We start from the raw sequence: 17,795 nt of genomic DNA on the forward strand, positions 1-17,795 counted from the left end.
GTTTTAATGTCCTCCAAAGAGCTGCCTGTAACTTTTGTTTTAAACAAGCTTTTTGATATCAGTTCTTAGTTCTGTATGCCTTGGAAATTTTTTTCTATTATATTATTTGACAAACAGGTGGTGGTCACTAAATACTTTCAGATCAGATCAGATCAGTCGCTCAGTCGTGTCCGACTCTTTGCGACCCCGTGAATTGCAGCACGCCAGGCCTCCCTGTCCGTCACCAACTCCCGGAGTTCACTCAGACTCACGTCCATCAAGTCAGTGATGCCATCCAGCCATCTCATCCTCTGTCGTCCCCTTCTCCTCTTGCCCCCAATCCCTCCCAGCATCAGAGTCTTTTCCAATGAGTCAACTCTTCGCATGAGGTGGCCAAAGTTCTGGAGTTTCAGCTTTAGCATCATTCCTTCCAAAGAAGTCCCAGGGCTGATCTCCTTCAGAATGGACTGGTTAGATCTCCTTGCAGTCCAAGGGACTCTCAAGAGTCTTCTCCAACACCGCAGTTTAAAAGCATCAGTTCTTCAGTGCTCAGCCTTCTTCACAGTCCAACTCTCACATCCATACATAACCACAGGAAAAACCATAGTCTTGACTAGACGAACCTTTGTTGGCAAAGTAATGTCTCTGCTTTTGAATGTGCTATCTAGGTTGGTCATAACTTTCCTTCCAAAGAGTAAGCGTCTTTTAATTTCATGGCTGCAGTCACCATCTGCAGTGATTTTGGAGCCCAGAAAAATAAAGTCTGACACGTTTCCACTGTTTCCCCATCTATTTCCCATGAAGTGATGGGACCAGATGCCATGATCTTCGTTTTCTGAATGTTGAGCTTTAAGCCAACTTTTTCACTCTCCACTTTCACTTTCATCAAGAGGCTTTTTAGTTCCTCTTCACTTTCTGCCATAAGGGTGGTGTCATCTGCATATCTGAGGTGATTAATATTTCTCCTGGCAATCTTGACTCCAGCTTGTGTTTCTTCCAGTCCAGCGTTTCTCATGAAGTACTCTGCATATAAGTTAAATAAACAGGGTGACAATATACAGCCCTGATGTACTCCTTTTCCTATTTGGAACTAGTCTGTTGTTCCATGTCCAGTTCTACTGTTGCTTCCTGACCTGCATACAAATTTCTCAAGAGGCAGATCAGGTGGTCTGGTATTCCCATCTCTTGAAGAATTTTCCACAGTTTACTGTGATCCACACAGTCAAAGGCTTTGGCATAGTCAATAAAGTAGAAATAGATGTTTTTCTGGAACTCTCTTGCTTTTTCCATGATCAGCAGATGTTGGCAATTTGGTCTCTGGTTCCTCTGCCTTTTCTAAAACCAGCTTGCACATCAGGAAGTTCACGGTTCACATATTGCTGAAGCCTGGCTTGGAGAATTTTGAGCATTACTTTACTAGCATGTGAGATGAGTGCAACTAAATACTTTAGATAAATAATAAAGGGTTGATGTGTATGCTATTTACTCTCTTTCCTTTAGGCTCTCATGGGTTGCTTCAAAAGTTTTGTGTTAGGAAAACAGCTTTCCATTTAATATAATTTCTGCATTAAAATAGTTTAGTATCTTAGAATTAATAGTTGATCATTTCTTTATTTCTGAAGGCACAGCAACAACGCCATGAAAGAGACTTGGCCCTTTTGAAGTTGAAGGCTGAACAAGAGGCTCTGGAATGTCAGCGACAATTAGAAGAAACCCGAAGCAAAGCAGCTCAGGTAGCTTCTTTTACAAATTTCTATCCTTGAAATCACTTTAGATTTCTTTTAATTTTATAGGAGGCATAAGGAAAGATGTAAATAATAATGTTTTAGTACATTATCCCATGAGTTGATTTTATGCCATTTGACTCTAATAGCCACCTTGTGAAATTTAAGTAGTCACGTCAAGATTTATCCTCAATTTAGAGAAATGGAAACGGAAGTACATGGTAGTTACTTGTCTACAGACACATCAACTTGTAAAGAGTGGAGTTAAGACTTAAACTTCAGCAGTGATTTTAAGATTCCAGATTTTAAACTCTAAATTTTAAGACGTGAAATCCAGATAGTCAAAGTTTGGTCCCCCCCGCCTCAACAAGGCAGTTGATCCATGAAACTGATTTACATGTTAAAACTAATTTGGATAGGATGAAATTAGACATAAAGAAAGTTATCTTTCCCCCACTTTTATTAACAGGTCCATGCGGAATCATTACAGCAGGTGGTTAAGTCACAACGGGATATGACTGAAGTCCTGCAGGAAGCAACATGTAAAATAGCCACTCAGCAAACAGAGACCGCTCGCCTGACCACAAATGCAGCACGCCAGATCTGTGAGGTAAGAGCCACTGACAGCACTTTTCCTTTAGGTCTTTTTAGTCAGCCTGAGTACCTTTGGTCTTAGCAGTAGTGGGTCTCTAACATCTAGCAAATGCATGCTTTTAATAAGTGACTTTCAGTGAGGGCCATACCCTATTGAAATGAGGCATCATTTATTGTAATGTGTTGTCCAGGTCAATGATACAGGGGCAAAAGATGCAAAAGAACTCTATATTTTTTCCCCCGAGTAATCTTTTTAAAAAGATTATGTAATGTATACTAATATATATTTACAATAATGTGTGTGTATATATATTTACAATAATATGTATCCCTTTTAAGTATACAGTTTTATGATTTTTGACAAATATGTAGGTATAGGCATCTGTGTATATTTCTTATTTATTTATTTATGACTGTGCTGGGTCTTTGTTACCCTGTGTGGGCTTTTCTCTAGTTGTAGTGGGCAGGAGCTACCCCATGCGGTGCATGGGCTTTTCATTGCAGTGGCTTCTCTTGTTGCCGAGCACAGGCTCCAGGTGTGCAGGCTTCACTAGTTGTGGCACGTGGATTCAGTAGTTGTGACTCCTGGGCTGTAGAACACAGGCTCAGTAGTTGTGGCACACAGGTTTAGTTGCTCCATAGCATGTGGGATCTTCCTGGACCAAGGATCGAACCCGTGTCTCTTACATTGGCAGGCACACTCTTTACCACCGAGCCCCAGGGAAGTCCTAGGTATATTTCTTTATCATATCTTTCTATCCCTATAAACACCACCATAATCAAGAAATATCCAGCACTCTTAAAAGTTCCCTCATGCTTTGCAGTCAGTCCCCCATCTCAGTCCCACATCTGTTTGGTATGTAGATGTTTCATTGTTACCCAGAGTGATATTAGTGTCTTTTTTTTTTTCCTTAATTGTACCAAGTATAAAGCCAGAAATAGTTTTACTGCTGTCTCTGTATAGGATATCATGATCTATACTATAAAGTTTCAGTTTATTTTAGCAGTTACTATTTAGGACTGTTTGTGAAATGATTCTGTTATTAAAAAGCCATGAACCTGCTATATGCTGAGTACTTGGGGTTGTGCAAAAAAGTATAGAGTCTCTTCTCTCAAGAAATTTTAGGTTACAATTAACAAAGGTTTTAAAAACACTTAGTTTGTCAAAGCAATGATGGAATTAACACCAAATAAATAATATATGGCACTAATGGCTAAGAGTAGGGAAAATGTACTTCACATTATTGGTGAAGTTAGAAAATTCTAATTGAGTTTGCTTATTGAAGAAAGATTTAATTTTTGGTTTTAGTTAGTTCAGTCACTCAGTCATGTACAACTCTTTGAGACCCCATGGACTATAGTACACCAGGCTTCCACGTCCATTACCAGAGCTTGCTTAAACTCATGTCCATTGAGTTGGTGATGCCATCCAACCATGTCATCCTCTGTCATCCCCTTCTCCTCCCCCCTTCAATCTTTCCCAGCATTAGTTCAGTTCAGTTCAGTCACTCATTCGTGTCCGACTCTTTGCGACCCCATGAACCACAGCACGCCAGGCCTCCCTGTTCATCACTAACTCCTGGAGTCCACCCAAACCCATGTCCATTGGGTCGGTGATGCCATCCAACCATCTCATCCTCTGTTGTCGCCTTCTCCTAAGGCTGTCAATCTTTCCCAGCATCAGGGTCTTTTAAATGAGTCAGCTCTTTGCATCAGGTGGCCAAAGTACTGGAGTTTCAGCTTCAACATCAGTCCTTCCAATGAATATTCAGGATTGATTTTCTTTAGGATGGACTGGTTGGATCTCCTTGCAGTCCAAGGGACTCTCAAGAGTCTTCTCCAACACCACAGTTCAAAAGCATCAATTCTTTAGTGCTCAGCTTCCTTTACAGTCCAACTCTCACATCCATACGTGACCACTCGAAAAACCATAGCCTTGACTAGACGGACCTTTGTTGACAAAGTAATGTCTCTGCTTTTTAATATGCTGTCTAGGTTGGTCATAACTTTCATTCCAAGGAGTAAGCGTCTTTTAATTTCATGGCTGCAGTCACCATCTGCAATGATTTTGGAGCCCAGAAAAATAAAGTCAACCACTGTTTTCCCATCTATTTACCATCAGGGTCTTCTCTAATGAGTTGGTTCTTCCCATCAGGTGGCCAAAGTATTGGAGCTTCAGCATCAGTCCTTCCAGTGAATATTCAGGACTGATTTCCTTTAGATTGACTGATTTGATCTTCTTGCGGTCCAAGGGACTGTCAAGGGGCTTGTCCAAACCATCATTCAGAAGTATCAGTACTTCAGCATTCAGCCTTCTTGGTGGTTCAGCTCTCACATCCATACATGACTGCTGAAAAAACCATAGCTTAGACTAGACAGACCTTTGTCGGCAAAATAATGTATCTGCTTTTTGATATGCTGTCTAGATTTGTCATAGCTTTCCATCCAGGAGCAAGCATCTTTTAATTTCATGACTGGAGTCACCAACAGAAGTGATTTCAGAGCCCCCCAAAATAAAGTCTCTCACAGTTTCCATTGTTTCCCTGTCTATTTGCCATGAAGTGATGGGACCAGATGCCATGATCTTAGTTTCTTGAATGTTGGGTCTTAAGCCAACTTTTTCACTGTCCTCTTTCACTTTCATCAAGAGGCTCTTTAGTTCCTCTTCACTTTCCACCATAATAGTGGTGTCATCTGCATATCTGAGGTTATTAATATTTCCCCTGGCAAATTGATTTCAGCTTGTGCTTCATTCATCCCAGCATTTCACATGATGTATTCTACATAAGTTAAATAAGCAGGGTGACAGTATACAGCCTTGATGTACTCCTTTCCCAATTTAGAACCAGTCTGTTGTTCCACATCCAGTTCTAACTGTTGCTTCTTGACCTGCATATCGATTTCTCAGGGGGCAGGTCAGGTGGTCTGGTATTACCATCTCTTTAAGGATTTTCCACAGTTTATTGTGATCCAGGCTTTGGTGTAGTCAATAAAGCAGAATTAGATGTTTTTCTGGAACTCTTGGTTTTTGATGATCCAGTGGATGTTGGCAATTTGATCTCTGGTTCCTCTGCCTTTTCTAAATCCAGCTTGAACATCTGGAAGTTTTCAGTTCATGTAGTTTTGAAGCCTAGCTTGGAGAGTTGTGAGCATTACTTTGCTAGTGTGTGAGATGAGTGCCGTTGTGGGGTAGTTTGAACATTCTTTGGTATTGGCTTACTTTGGGATTGAAATGAAAACTGACCTTTTCTAGTCCTGTGGCCTCTGCTGAGTTTTCCAGATTTGCTGGTATATTGAGTGCAGCACTTTCACAGCATCATCTTTTAGGATTTGAAATTGCACAGCAGGAATTCCATCACCTCCACTAGCTTTGTTCATAGTGATGCTTCCTAAAGGCCACTTGACTTCAGGATATCTGGCTCTAGGTGAGAGATCACACCATTGTGGTTATCTGGGTCATTAAGATCTTTTTTGTATAGTTCTGTGTATTCTTGCCACCTTTTCTTAATATCTTCTGCTTCTATTTATTTTTTTTTGGTTTACTTTGGCCTATTTTAGACTTGAAGACTTTCTGCTTAGTAATTCATAGATTGTTATAGTTAGGTGAAACCTTAGAGATCCTGTGGTCTACCTCTGTTTATTTTATAAAGATGTGAAACTTCAAGAATCTAAATGACTTGCCCACAATATGTTACCCTATTATGGTAGAATTTGCTTGCTTTCAATACAGTGATCTGTCCAAGACACTCTACTCTCTCTCATTTCTTCTGTGACATTACCTTTTTGCTTCTTCTTTGCCTTCTGTCTGTTCATATTTAGATGGCGGAGTTGACTCGAACTCATATCTCAGATGCCATCACTGCTTCAGGAGCTCCCCTAGCAGCACTATATGATCACCAGCGGCAGCACGCTCCAGACTTTGTGAAACAACTAAGGACAAGAGCTGAAACAGATAGGTTAATATCCAGTCATTCAGCAAATATGTAATGAATATCTGTTATGTTCCAAGCACTGTTGTGGGTACTGAAAATATAATTATGGACATATAATCTAGTGGGGAAGAGAGACATTAATCAAATGCTCTTTTAGGTGAGTAAGCACAAATTAAGATAAGTATTACGAAAGAAAGGAACATTTGTTTTTGAGATATACAGCAAATGAGTTTGAATAACATGGAAGTCAGAGAAGATTTTCCTGAGGAAGTAAAGCTAATGGTGAGATCTAGTGGATGAAAAGGAATCAGTGATATAAAGGAGATAAGGAATAGGCAGGTCAGTGCATGCAAAGGTGGAAAAGAAAGTGAAAGAACACCAAGAAACTGGAGGCAGAGGGCGAAAGGAGAAAGGTAGGAGATGATGCAGGAGTCAGATCATGGTAGAACTTGGCAGATCCTCTGGATTTTGGAGTTTATTCTAGGAGCAATGAAAAGTCGCTAGAGAGTTTTTTAGGCAGTACTGGGTGATGTCATTATGTCTGTGTGTATATATTTTTTATATCAGCTTTGTCTCTAGTTCATAGATTTTTTTTGTCTATTCACATTCATTGATAATTGAGGTGATTTGTGTTTATTTTGCATAGTGAATAGATATTCTTTAGTGTGTTATATACTTTTCTATGAACAAATACCTTTCTCAAATAGTTCGTAACCCGTATTTCATAATTTCTATTCAAGATTTTATCTCAATATTAAACAGTATTTAAAATCTTTCTCTTATTTGAGACTTTAAATGTTTTAATCAGTTTTTCTTTTCTTTGTAGGAAAAGTCAATCTGGTTCACTTTCTCAGAGTAAAGAAGGAACCCTTGACTCTAAGCATCAGAAATTTTCCCCTTCGTATGATAGTTATTCTGAGTCTTCAAGATACAAGAATCGTGATAGAAGGTGAAGACAGTTTGATTTAGTAAAGTTTGACAAATGGCTTAGACATTGCTTTTTTAAAATTCTTTTGTCTTATTTCTTTAAATGAAATAGTGTTTTCCCTTCTGTTCTGGCTTCCCTGATTTTTAGCCCGTTTATGAAATAGTTGTTTCATGTAATAATATAGCTACCATTCCTTGACAATCTACTGTACAAGTACTGTAAGAATTGTTTTTACTGCATTTAATCTTCACAGCAACCTTCCAAGACAGATGTTATTGTCATTTTTTAGGTAAGGGAACTAAGGATCATGGAGATGTTAAGAAACTTATCTATAATCACATAGCTAGTAGCACATCAAAAAATTGAACCATGATGTATCTGGCTTGAGAGTACACTGCTTTGCTTATATCCATATTTTTTGACATTACTGTATGTACTAATTTTTATCATTATGAAAGAAGATTGAATACTTTGTCATTGATACTTGATACTTGGTAACATCTGTAATTTTCAGTGATGGATCTGTCCTTCGATTAAAAAGTTTTAGAGGCTACTTTCCATCATTCCTAGAGATAGGATACCTATGTTATCAAAGTATACTAAAACCTCAATTTAAAATATTAAATCATGAGACTGAAAAATATGAAAATTAATGGGGGTTAAGTACCAACAGTTATTAAGTACTTTCATACTTAATAACTGTTGTGTGGAACTGTTGTGTGGAAAAAGTGTCTGGAACTATGTGACTTTCATTTAACCTTCACTGACACTTAATTTAGGCCATCACCTGAGTTCCTGCAGTGGTCTCCCAATAGGTTTTCCTGTCCTTTAACCTTTCCCTTCCTCTATTCATTAACCACATGGCAACCAGAGTGATTGTTTGAAAATTTGCAGCCGATTGGTTATTTACCTCTTTGAAACATCAGTGTTTCCTCAGAGCCGCTTAGTACAGCACGGAAGTCCCTTTGTGATTAAGCCTTTAGTCCATCTCCAGCTCTGTCACTTGGCATTTCCCCTCTTACCATATTTTACTAGTTCTAACTACTTCATTTCTCTAAGAGCCTTGCTCTCTTTGTCTCCTGTGCCATTACATGCTGTCCCTTCTTTCTAGACCCTCCCTACTCCATTTTATTTACTATAGTTTTACTTCCCCTTTAAGAATCAGTATTAGCCCCTCATCTGCTTTAGACATCCCTTCTGTGTTTACCCACAGCAATCCAAGTGTAACTATTACAGCCATTAGCAGCTTCTATATTCTTACTCCTTTACTTATTACTTGTAGACTAAACTTGGAGCTCTTTGAGGACTTCATTTTCATCACCCCCACAATGAAACCCTATACCCATTAGCAGTCAGTTTGTATGTCCCTTCTTTCCCAGCTTCTGGCAACAACTAATCTACTCTTTGTTTTCTATGGATTTTTGTCTATTTTGGATATTTCATATGAATAGCACCATTCAATAGGTGGCTCTTTGGAACTGGCTTCTTTGACTTAGCATAATGTTTTCAGAATTCATCTATCATGTATCAGTACTTTTCCTTTCTATAGCCAGATAATCTATTGCATGGATGTCCCACATTTATCCATCAGTTGATGGACTTTAGAATTTTTTTCATTTTTTTTTTTGCTCTTGTGAATGGTGCCACTGTGTACTGATTCATTCATGTACAAATTCTTGTGTGGATATATTTCATTTCTCTTGGGTATATACTTAGGAAAGGAATTGTAACTCTGTTTAACATCTTGATGATATGCCAAACTGTTTTCCAAAATAGCTGCTCTGTTTTACATTTTCACGAGGAATATAAAGATTTTCCACATCCTTACTAACACTTCTTGATAGGCTGATGAAGACTGTGTGATTCCTATATCCCTAGAGCTTAGCAATATGCCAAGTACATAGGTAGGCAGTCTACTACATGTTTTTCGAGTGAATGATTGGCACATAACTGCTAAGTAGAAGAATTGAGATTAACCGCATACCCTACTGATTGCAAAGCGCTTGTGGTCTCTTGCATTCTTTTACCTTATAGCTTTATTATACAATTTATCCTTTCAAAAACGTTTATTAAGTCAGACAAATAATTATGTAATATTCTGATAAGTACCATCATAGAAATCTGCACACACAGTATAAACACAGAAAAAGAAGTGACCAAACCCTCTTTGAGAGTAGAGAAGGGGTCTACAAACAGTTTGCAGAAATGCTACTTCAACTGAGTCTTGAATTCATTAAGCACAGAGGAAAGGTAGGGCGTGTCACAGGAGGGAAATAACTTATTCAGGGGACCTTAAAACTTGGCTCATGGTTGGCTATGTATTTATATTTAGTGAATAGATAAAGAAAGCAAAGAGGGAGGGAGGAAAATACTAAACTTTAAAACAAGTTCACTAAGCATTTGGAAACCCGAGGCTTAAAGTAAGGAGAAGAGCAGAGCTAATGATACAGACTTGAGGCTTACTCCAGATGATAGCAGTAGAAATTATAGATATGCATAAGATTGTCTAAGGAGAGTATAGAGCATAAAGGAGAAAGAAACCAAAACCCTAAGAAGCACAATCATTTTAAGAAAAGATAGAAAAATTAAAAGGAAGTGAAAGAAATACAGGAAAACTTGCTAGGGAGGTAGGGAGAGAAGCAGGGGGGAGTAGAGTCAGGGAATATAAGAAAGGAGAGCCCTTTTATCATTTAATTTTGTTATAATTTCAAGCTTACAAAAGCATTGTAAGAATAATACAAGTTTCCCAAATATCTTTCCTCCAGATTACTCTACTGTGTTAACATTTTACTATATTTGCTTAGCAAGTTTTTAAAGGAAGGAGATAAGAGATTCATATCACCTGATGTAGAAAAATAAATTATCTATTGGATGTGATAGTTAGAATTTAGGTAGAGTTTACAAGAACAGTTCCAATTAGAGCAGGTGGGAAATGAGGCAGGCTTCAATAAATTATGAGGTTGATGAAAAGTAAGGAAGTGGAAACAGCAAGTAGAAGCCCCTTTTACTAGTAGATTGATTGATTTTAAAATGAAAGGCAAAAAGGGAATGAGAGCCTGAGAATAGTGGTTCCCCATCATTACTATTTAAAAGTGAAACCTCTTCTGCTACTCATCTTTTCTAAAATAGTTTCTTCTCAGACTTAGGTCTAAGTGGCATTTTTATGTTTTATATCTTTCATTGTTTCAAATCTTGATCATAAGGCACATTTCCTTGGCCAAATAAGTTACTTTGAAATTATATCCGTATTTTGTTGCCTTAATTTTTTTTCTCATTTGTTTCCATAATATGCCTAAACAGGAGTAGTAGTGGTAGCAGCCGTCAAGAAAGTCCTTCAGTTCCATCTTCTAAGGAAAATGAGAAGAAACATCATGGTGAAAAGATGGAGAGTTCTATTGATGAACAGGTTCAGACCGCTGCTGATGATTCTTTTCGAAGTGATAGTGTACCATCTCTTCCTGATGAAAAAGGTAACTTTGTTTGCACATATATGTGTAATTACTTATGTGGGGAGGCTTCTGAGCCCTTCCAGATATTTGTGACTGAGCTAATTAGTATAGTTAGAACATGGTGATATTATAGACAGGTTTCATGTTTGATATTAAATGTGTTCAGGTAAAACTGTTTCAAATGCACCATGCCTTGATGGTGCATTTATTAGTAACATTGCTAATATTTTACATGATTGTGTGTCATGATCCTAAAGGGAGGCAAAACTAAATCTAGGAGAATGTGCATGTGAATGGAAAATATATATTCAATACTGAAAAAAACTACTTTTCTCCTATTGTAGGTATGTAACATGACCATAAGAAGGAAAATACATTATTAGACCTTTAAATTTTAAACAATATAGTAAGGATACAATTTCTTATAAATGATGATGCCATCAGATATATTAATTAGAATAAACTCATTACCTAACTCCTCCTGGATCATAAACTAAACGTGTACACCTGTCAAATCAAGAATAGTAAATAATACAGCAAAGAAAATAAAATTTGGCAACAAATGGCACCTTTAAGACATTAACTCAACAAATTAACAGCCTCATTTTTAGATATGCTCTTAAATAACTTTATTAAGCAGTGTTTTTGATCGATAGTCTAAAACTCTGTTCAAAGCAGGATGAGCTAGACAGTCTTTGGAAAGTAAGAAGAAAATATTTAAATTTATTCATCCTTTAAATATTTTTTTTGTAAATTTTGTAGTGAGTATAAAATAGGGGTGCGTGCTAAGTCGCTTCAGTGGTGTGCGACTCTTTGCGACCCTGTGGACCATACCCTGAGGGGCTCCTCTGTCCATGGGATTCTCCAGGCAAGAATACTGGAATGGGTTGCCGTTTCCTCCTCCAGGGGATCTTCCGAACCCAGGGATCAAAACCAGTGTCTCTTGCATGTCTCCTGCATTGGCAGGTGGGTTCTTTACCACTGGGAAGCCCTAATATAGGGTATAGTAGTCTATAGTTATGGCAGCCCTAGCTGATTAATACAGATGTTGGTACCTAGAAGTGAGGTGCTGCTATACTTTAAGTGTGAAAGTGGCTTTGAAACTGGATAATGAGTAAAGGATAGAACAGTTTTGAGGTTCATGCAAAAAAAAGCTCACATTGCCCTGCAGAGATTATTGGTAGGAATATATATATATATTAAAGGTGATTCTGATGGAGTCTGATAAAGGTGGAAATAAGGAACATCTTGGGCTTCCCTGATGACTCAGTGGTAAAGAACCCACCTGCCAACGTCAGAGGCGTGGGTTCGATTCCTGGGTCAGGAAGATCGCTTAGAGAAGGAAATGGCAACCCATACCAGTATTCTTGCCTGTGAAATCCCATGGACAGAGGATCCTGGCAGGCTACAGTCCATGGGGTCGCAAAAGAATTGGACACCACTTAGTGATTAAACAACAACAAGGAACATGTTACTAGAAATTGGAAGAAAGACAGTCTTTGTTATACAGTGGCAAAGAACTTAATTAAACTTGTTCTAGTGTTTGTGGAAGTTCAGTTCAGTTCAGTCACTCAATCGTGTCCGACTCTTTGCGACCCCATGGACTGCAGCACTCCAGGCCTCCCTGTCTGTCACCAACTCCCGGAGCCTACTCAAACTCATGTCCATCGAGTCAGTGATGCCATCCAACCATCTGATCCTCTGTTTCTCCTCCCGCCCTCAATCTTTCCCAGCATCAGGGTCTTTTCCAGTTAATCAGTTCTTTGCATCAGGTGGCCAAAGTATTGGAGTTTCAGCTTCAGCATCTGTCCTTCCAATGAATATTCAGGGATGATTTCCTTTAGGATTGACAGGTTTGATCTCCTTGCAGTCCAAGGGATTCTCAAGAGTCTTCCCAACACCATAGTTTAAAAGCAGCAATTCTTCGACACCCAGCTTTCTTTTTGTCCACTTTCACATCTATACATGACTAGTGAAAGAACCATAGCATTGACTAGACAGGCCTTTGGTGGTAAAGTAACGTCTCTGCTTTTAGTATGCTGCCTAGGTTGGTCACAGCTTTTCTTCCAAGAAGCAAGCATCTTTTAATTTCATGGCTGCAGTCACCATCACCATCTGCAATGATTTTGGAGCCCCCAAAAATGAAGTCTGCCATTGTTTCCACTGTTTCTGCATCTATTTGCCATGAAATAATGGGACCGGATGCCATGATCTTAGTTTTCTAAATGTTGGGTCTTAAGCCAACTTTTTCACTCTCCTCTTTCACTTTCATCAAGAGGCTTTTTAGTTCCTCTTCACTTTCTGCCATAAGGGTGGTGTCATCTGCATATCTGAGGTTATTGATATTTCTCCCGGCAATCTTGATTCCAGCTTGTAACTTCATCCAGCCTGGCATTTCTCATGATGCACTCTGCATATAAGTTAAATAAGCACCGTGACAATATATAGCCTTGACATACTCCATTCCTGAATTGGAACCAGTCTGTTGTTCCATGTCCAGTTCTAACTGTTGCTTCCTGACCTCCATACAGATTTCTCAGGAGGCAGGTCAGGTAGTCTGGTATTCCCATCTCTTTTAAGGATTTTCCACAGTTTGTTGTGATCCACACAGTCGAAGGCTTTGGCATAGTCAATAAAGCAGATGTTTTTCTGGAACTCTGTTGGTTTTTTGATGATCCAGTGGATGCTGGCAATTTGATCTCTGGTTCCTCTGCCTTTCCTAAATCCAGCTTGAACATCTGGAATTTCATGGTTCACGTACTGCTGAAGCCTGGCTTGGAGAATTTTGAGCATTACTTTGCTGGTGTGTGAGATGAGTACAATTGTGCGGTAGTTTGAACATTGTTTGACATTGGCTTACTTTGGGATTGGAATGAAAACTGACCTTTTCCAGTCCTGTGGCCACTGCTGAGTTTTCCAGATTTGCTAGTATATTGAGTGCAGCACTTTCACAGCATCATCTTTTAGGCTTTGAAATAGCTCCATCACCTCTGCTAGTTTTGTTCGTAGTTTTGCTTCCTAAGGCCCACTTGACTTCACATTCCAGGTTGTCTGACTGTAGGTGAGTGATCACACCATCGTGGTTATCTGAGTCATGAAGATCTTTTTTGTATAGTTCTATTGTGTATTCTTGCCACCTCTTCTTAGTATCTTCTGCTTCTGTTAGGTCCATACTGTTTCTGTCCTTTATTATGCCCATCTTTGCATGAAATGTTCCCTTGGAATCTCTAATTTTCTTTAAGAGATCTCTATCTAGTCTTTTCCTTTTTGTTGTTTTCCTCAATTTCTTTGCATTGATAGTTGAGCAAGGCTTTCTTATCTCTCCTTGCTATTGTTTGGAACTCTGCATTCAAATGGGTATATCTTTCCTTTTCTCCTTTGCCTTTAGCTTCTCTTCTTTTCTCAGCTATTTGTAAGGCCTCATCTGACAACCATTTGCCTTTTTGCTTTTTTTTTTTTTTTTTACTTTTTCACTCTCCTCTTTCAGTTTCATCAAGAGGCTCTTTAGTTCTTCACTTTCTGCCATAAAGGTGGTGTCATTTGTATATCTGAGGTTATTGATATTTCTCCCAGCGATCTTGATTCCAGTTTGTAATTCATCCATTATAGCATTTCTTATGATGTACTCTGCATATAAGGTAAATAAGCATGGTGACAATATACAGCCTTGACATACTCCTTTCCTGATTTGGAACCAGTCTGTTATCCCATGTCCAGTTCTACCTACATACAGGTTTCTCAGGAGGCAGGTCAGGTGGTCTGGTATTCCCATCTCTTTCAGAATTTTCCACAGTTTGTTGTGATCTGCACAGTCAAAGGCTTTGGCATAATCAATAAAGCAGAAGTAGATGTATTTTCTGGAACTCTCTTGCTTTTTCAATGTCCAATGGATGTTGGCAATTTGATCTCTGGTTCCTCTGCCTTCTCTAAATCCAGCTTGAACATCTGGAAGTTCACAGTTCATGTACTGTTCAAGCCTGGCTTGGAGAATTTTGAACATTACTTTGCTAGCGTGTGAGATGAGTGCATTGTGCAGTAGTTTCAGCATTTTTTGGCATTGCCTTTCTTTGGGATTGGAATGAAAACTGACCTTTTCTAGTCCTGTGGCCGCTGCTTAGTTTTCCCAGTTTGCTGGCATATTGAGTGCAGCACTTTCACAGCATCACCTTTTAGAATTTGAAATTGCTCAAGTGGAATTCCATCACCTCCACTAGCTTTGTTCATAGTGATGCTTCCTAAGGCCCACTTGACTTCGCATTCCAGGATGTCTGGCTCTAGGTGAGTGATCACACCATCATCATTATCTGGGTGGTGAAGATCTTTCTTGTATAGTACTTGCATTTCTTCTTCTTCGGATGGTCTTGATCCCTGTCTCCTGTACAGTGTCACGAACCTCTGTCCATAGTTCTTCTGACACTCTATCAGATCTAATCCTTTGAATCTATTTGTCACTTCCACTGTATAATCATAAGGGATTTGATTTAGGTCATACCTGAATGGTCTATTGGTTTTACCTACTTTCTTCAATTTAAGTTTGAATTTGGCAATAAGGAACTCATGATCTGAGCCACAGTCAGCTCCCGGTCTTGTTTTTGCTGACTGTATAGAGCTTCTCCGTCTTTGGCTGCAAAGAATATAATCAATCTGTTTTTGGTATTGACCATCTGGTGATGTTCATGTGTAGAGTTTTGTCTTGTGCTGTTGGAAGAGGGTGGTTGCTATGACCAGTGCGTTCTCTTGGCAAAACTCTGTTAGCCTTTGACCTGCCTCATTTTGTACTCCAAGGCCAAATTTGCCTGTTACTCCAGGTAGCTCTTGACTTCCTACTTCTGCATTCCAGTCCCCTATAATGAAGATGACATCTTTTTTTGGGTGTTAGTTCTAGAAGGTCTTGTAGGTCTTCATAGAACCATTCAGCTTCAGCTTCTTCAGCATTACTGGTTGGGACATAGACTTGGATTACTGTTGTATTGGATGGTTTGCCTTGGAAATGAGCAGACATCATTCTGTCGTTTTTGAGATTGCATCCAAGTACTGGATTTTGGACTCTCCTGTTGACCATGATAGCTACTCCATTTCTTCTAAGGGATTCTTGCCCGCAGTAGTAGATACAATGGTCATCTGAGTTAAATTTCACCCATTCCAGTTCATTTTAGTTCAGTGATTCCTAAAATGCCAATGTTCACTCTTGCCATCTCCTGTTTGACCACTTTTAATTTGTCCTGATTCATGGACCTGACATTCCAGGTTCCTATGGAATATTGCTCTTCACAGCATTGGACTTTACTTCCATCACTAGTCACATCCACAACTGTGTGGTGGTGTTGCTTTGGCTCCATTTCTTCACTCTTTCTGGAGTTATTTCTCCACTCTTCTCCAGTAGCATATTGGGCACCTACCGACCTGAGGAGTTCATCTTTCAGTGTCATACATATTTGTCTTTTCATACTGTTCATGGGGTTCTCAAGGTAAGAATACTGAGGTGGTTTGCCATTCCCTTCTCCAGTAGGCCATGTTTTGTTGAAAGTGGAAATTAAAAGTGATGACCCTGGATATTTAGCTGAGGAGATTTCTAAGCAAAACATTGAAGGCCTGGCCTAGTTTCTTCTTACAGCTTATAGTAAAATGTGAAAGAAGAAATAAATTGAAGGAATTATTAAGCAAAAAGGAACCGGAATTTGAAGATTTGGAAAATTCTCAGCCTGTGCATGTTGTAAAAAAAAGGAGAAAGCGAGTTCTGGAGAGAACACTAAGGGCACAAGTAGACAGTTACTTCATAAGAAACCGCCCGTGGATTTAATCAGCCACCTCAGCATGTTCAGCTGAAGCCAGGAGTACACATGGGATTATATGAGCAGAGACACAACCAGTTTGGATTAAAGGGCAAGAGACAGGATGAAAAAGGAAAGCTTTCAGACTTCTGGGATTCTGTGGGATGAGACATTAGAGCTATCCAACAGTGAACATGCCTATAGAAGATTAAGGTGGCTAGAATTGATGGGGCAACCAAGATCCAAAGAAATTAAAACTTTGAAAAACTAATATGAGGAAGAAAAAAAGAAAAAATCTAAGTCACTTTGGTTTGGCAATGATTTGTTAAATATAACACCAAAAGTACAATCCATGAAGGAAGAAATTGACAAGATGTACTTTATTAAAATTTTTAAAATTCTGCTCTATGAGAGAGATTATTAAGATAATGAAAAATTACAGACTATTAAAAAATATTTGTACAAAAACACATATTGGATAATAGACTTATATCCAGAGTACATAAAAGACTCTTAAAACTCAACAGGAAAATCAGCAACCCAGTTAAAAAATATGCAGAGATCTAAACAGATACTTCATTGAAGAAAACATACAGATGAAAATTAAAATCTCAGTGAGATAGTGTAACTTGCTTATCAGAGTGACTGAAATCCAAAATAACAACAAATTGGTGGCAAGGATCCTGGGCACCAGGAACTTGAATTGATCACAGATGAGAATGTAAAATGGCATGGTGCCTCGGGATGACATATTCACAGTATTTAATAATGACCCAGTAGTCATATGCCTAGGTATTTACCTAGTGATCTGAAAGCTTAAGTCCACACAAAAATCTATATGTTTAATGTTTATGGCATCGTTATTCACAATTGCTAAAAAACTGGAAGTAATCAAGATGTCTCATGGGGGGAATGGATAAACAAACTGCTAAATCTAGGCAGTAGAATACTGTTCAGCAAGGAACAATTTGATTCATGGACCAACACGAATCAATTTTAAGTGAATTTTACTGAGTGCAGTTAGCAAGCCCCCAAATCATATATATTGTATGATTCCATTTATATGACATTCTGGAAAAGGCCAAACTATAGGGGTGGAAAACAGATTAATATTTCCCAGGTATCAAGTGGAAGACAAAGTGTTAGACTGCAAAGAGATGCACAGAAGAACTTTTAGTGTGAAACAGCTGTTACGTAATAAAGTATTGTGTGTTCAGCATGTACTGTCTGATGTGCATTTGTCAAAACCCTAAAACTGTACATTACAAAGAGTAAGCTGTAACATATGCAAACTAAAGATACACACACCAACCAGGATGTTGGAATGGGGAGGTCCCAGGATGCAATGTCTGTGACAAATCAGCCTAAATGCAGTACAAATGAATAGCATAACCGCACTGAAGGGGTAGGGGTGGAGG

At 38.7% G+C, this 17,795-nt stretch overlaps 1 protein-coding gene across 3 annotated transcripts in view; it reads left to right on the forward strand.

Annotated features, from left to right (window-relative positions):
- The window catches only part of CEP350 (centrosomal protein 350), a 162,694-nt gene that overhangs the window by 80,482 nt on the left and 64,417 nt on the right, over nucleotides 1-17,795 (forward strand). For all 3 annotated transcript variants that reach the window (XM_059875815.1, XM_010813497.4, XM_059875816.1), the window contains exons 18-22: nucleotides 1,602-1,712; nucleotides 2,173-2,313; nucleotides 6,117-6,253; nucleotides 7,056-7,178; nucleotides 10,458-10,627. In XM_059875815.1, the coding sequence (XP_059731798.1) occupies nucleotides 1,602-1,712; nucleotides 2,173-2,313; nucleotides 6,117-6,253; nucleotides 7,056-7,178; nucleotides 10,458-10,627 (682 nt within the window). The remainder of the gene's footprint in view (nucleotides 1-1,601; nucleotides 1,713-2,172; nucleotides 2,314-6,116; nucleotides 6,254-7,055; nucleotides 7,179-10,457; nucleotides 10,628-17,795) is intronic.

This window comes from Bos taurus, chromosome 16 (genome assembly GCF_002263795.3).
Source record: "Bos taurus isolate L1 Dominette 01449 registration number 42190680 breed Hereford chromosome 16, ARS-UCD2.0, whole genome shotgun sequence".
NCBI classification, from domain to species: Eukaryota; Metazoa; Chordata; class Mammalia; order Artiodactyla; family Bovidae; genus Bos; species Bos taurus.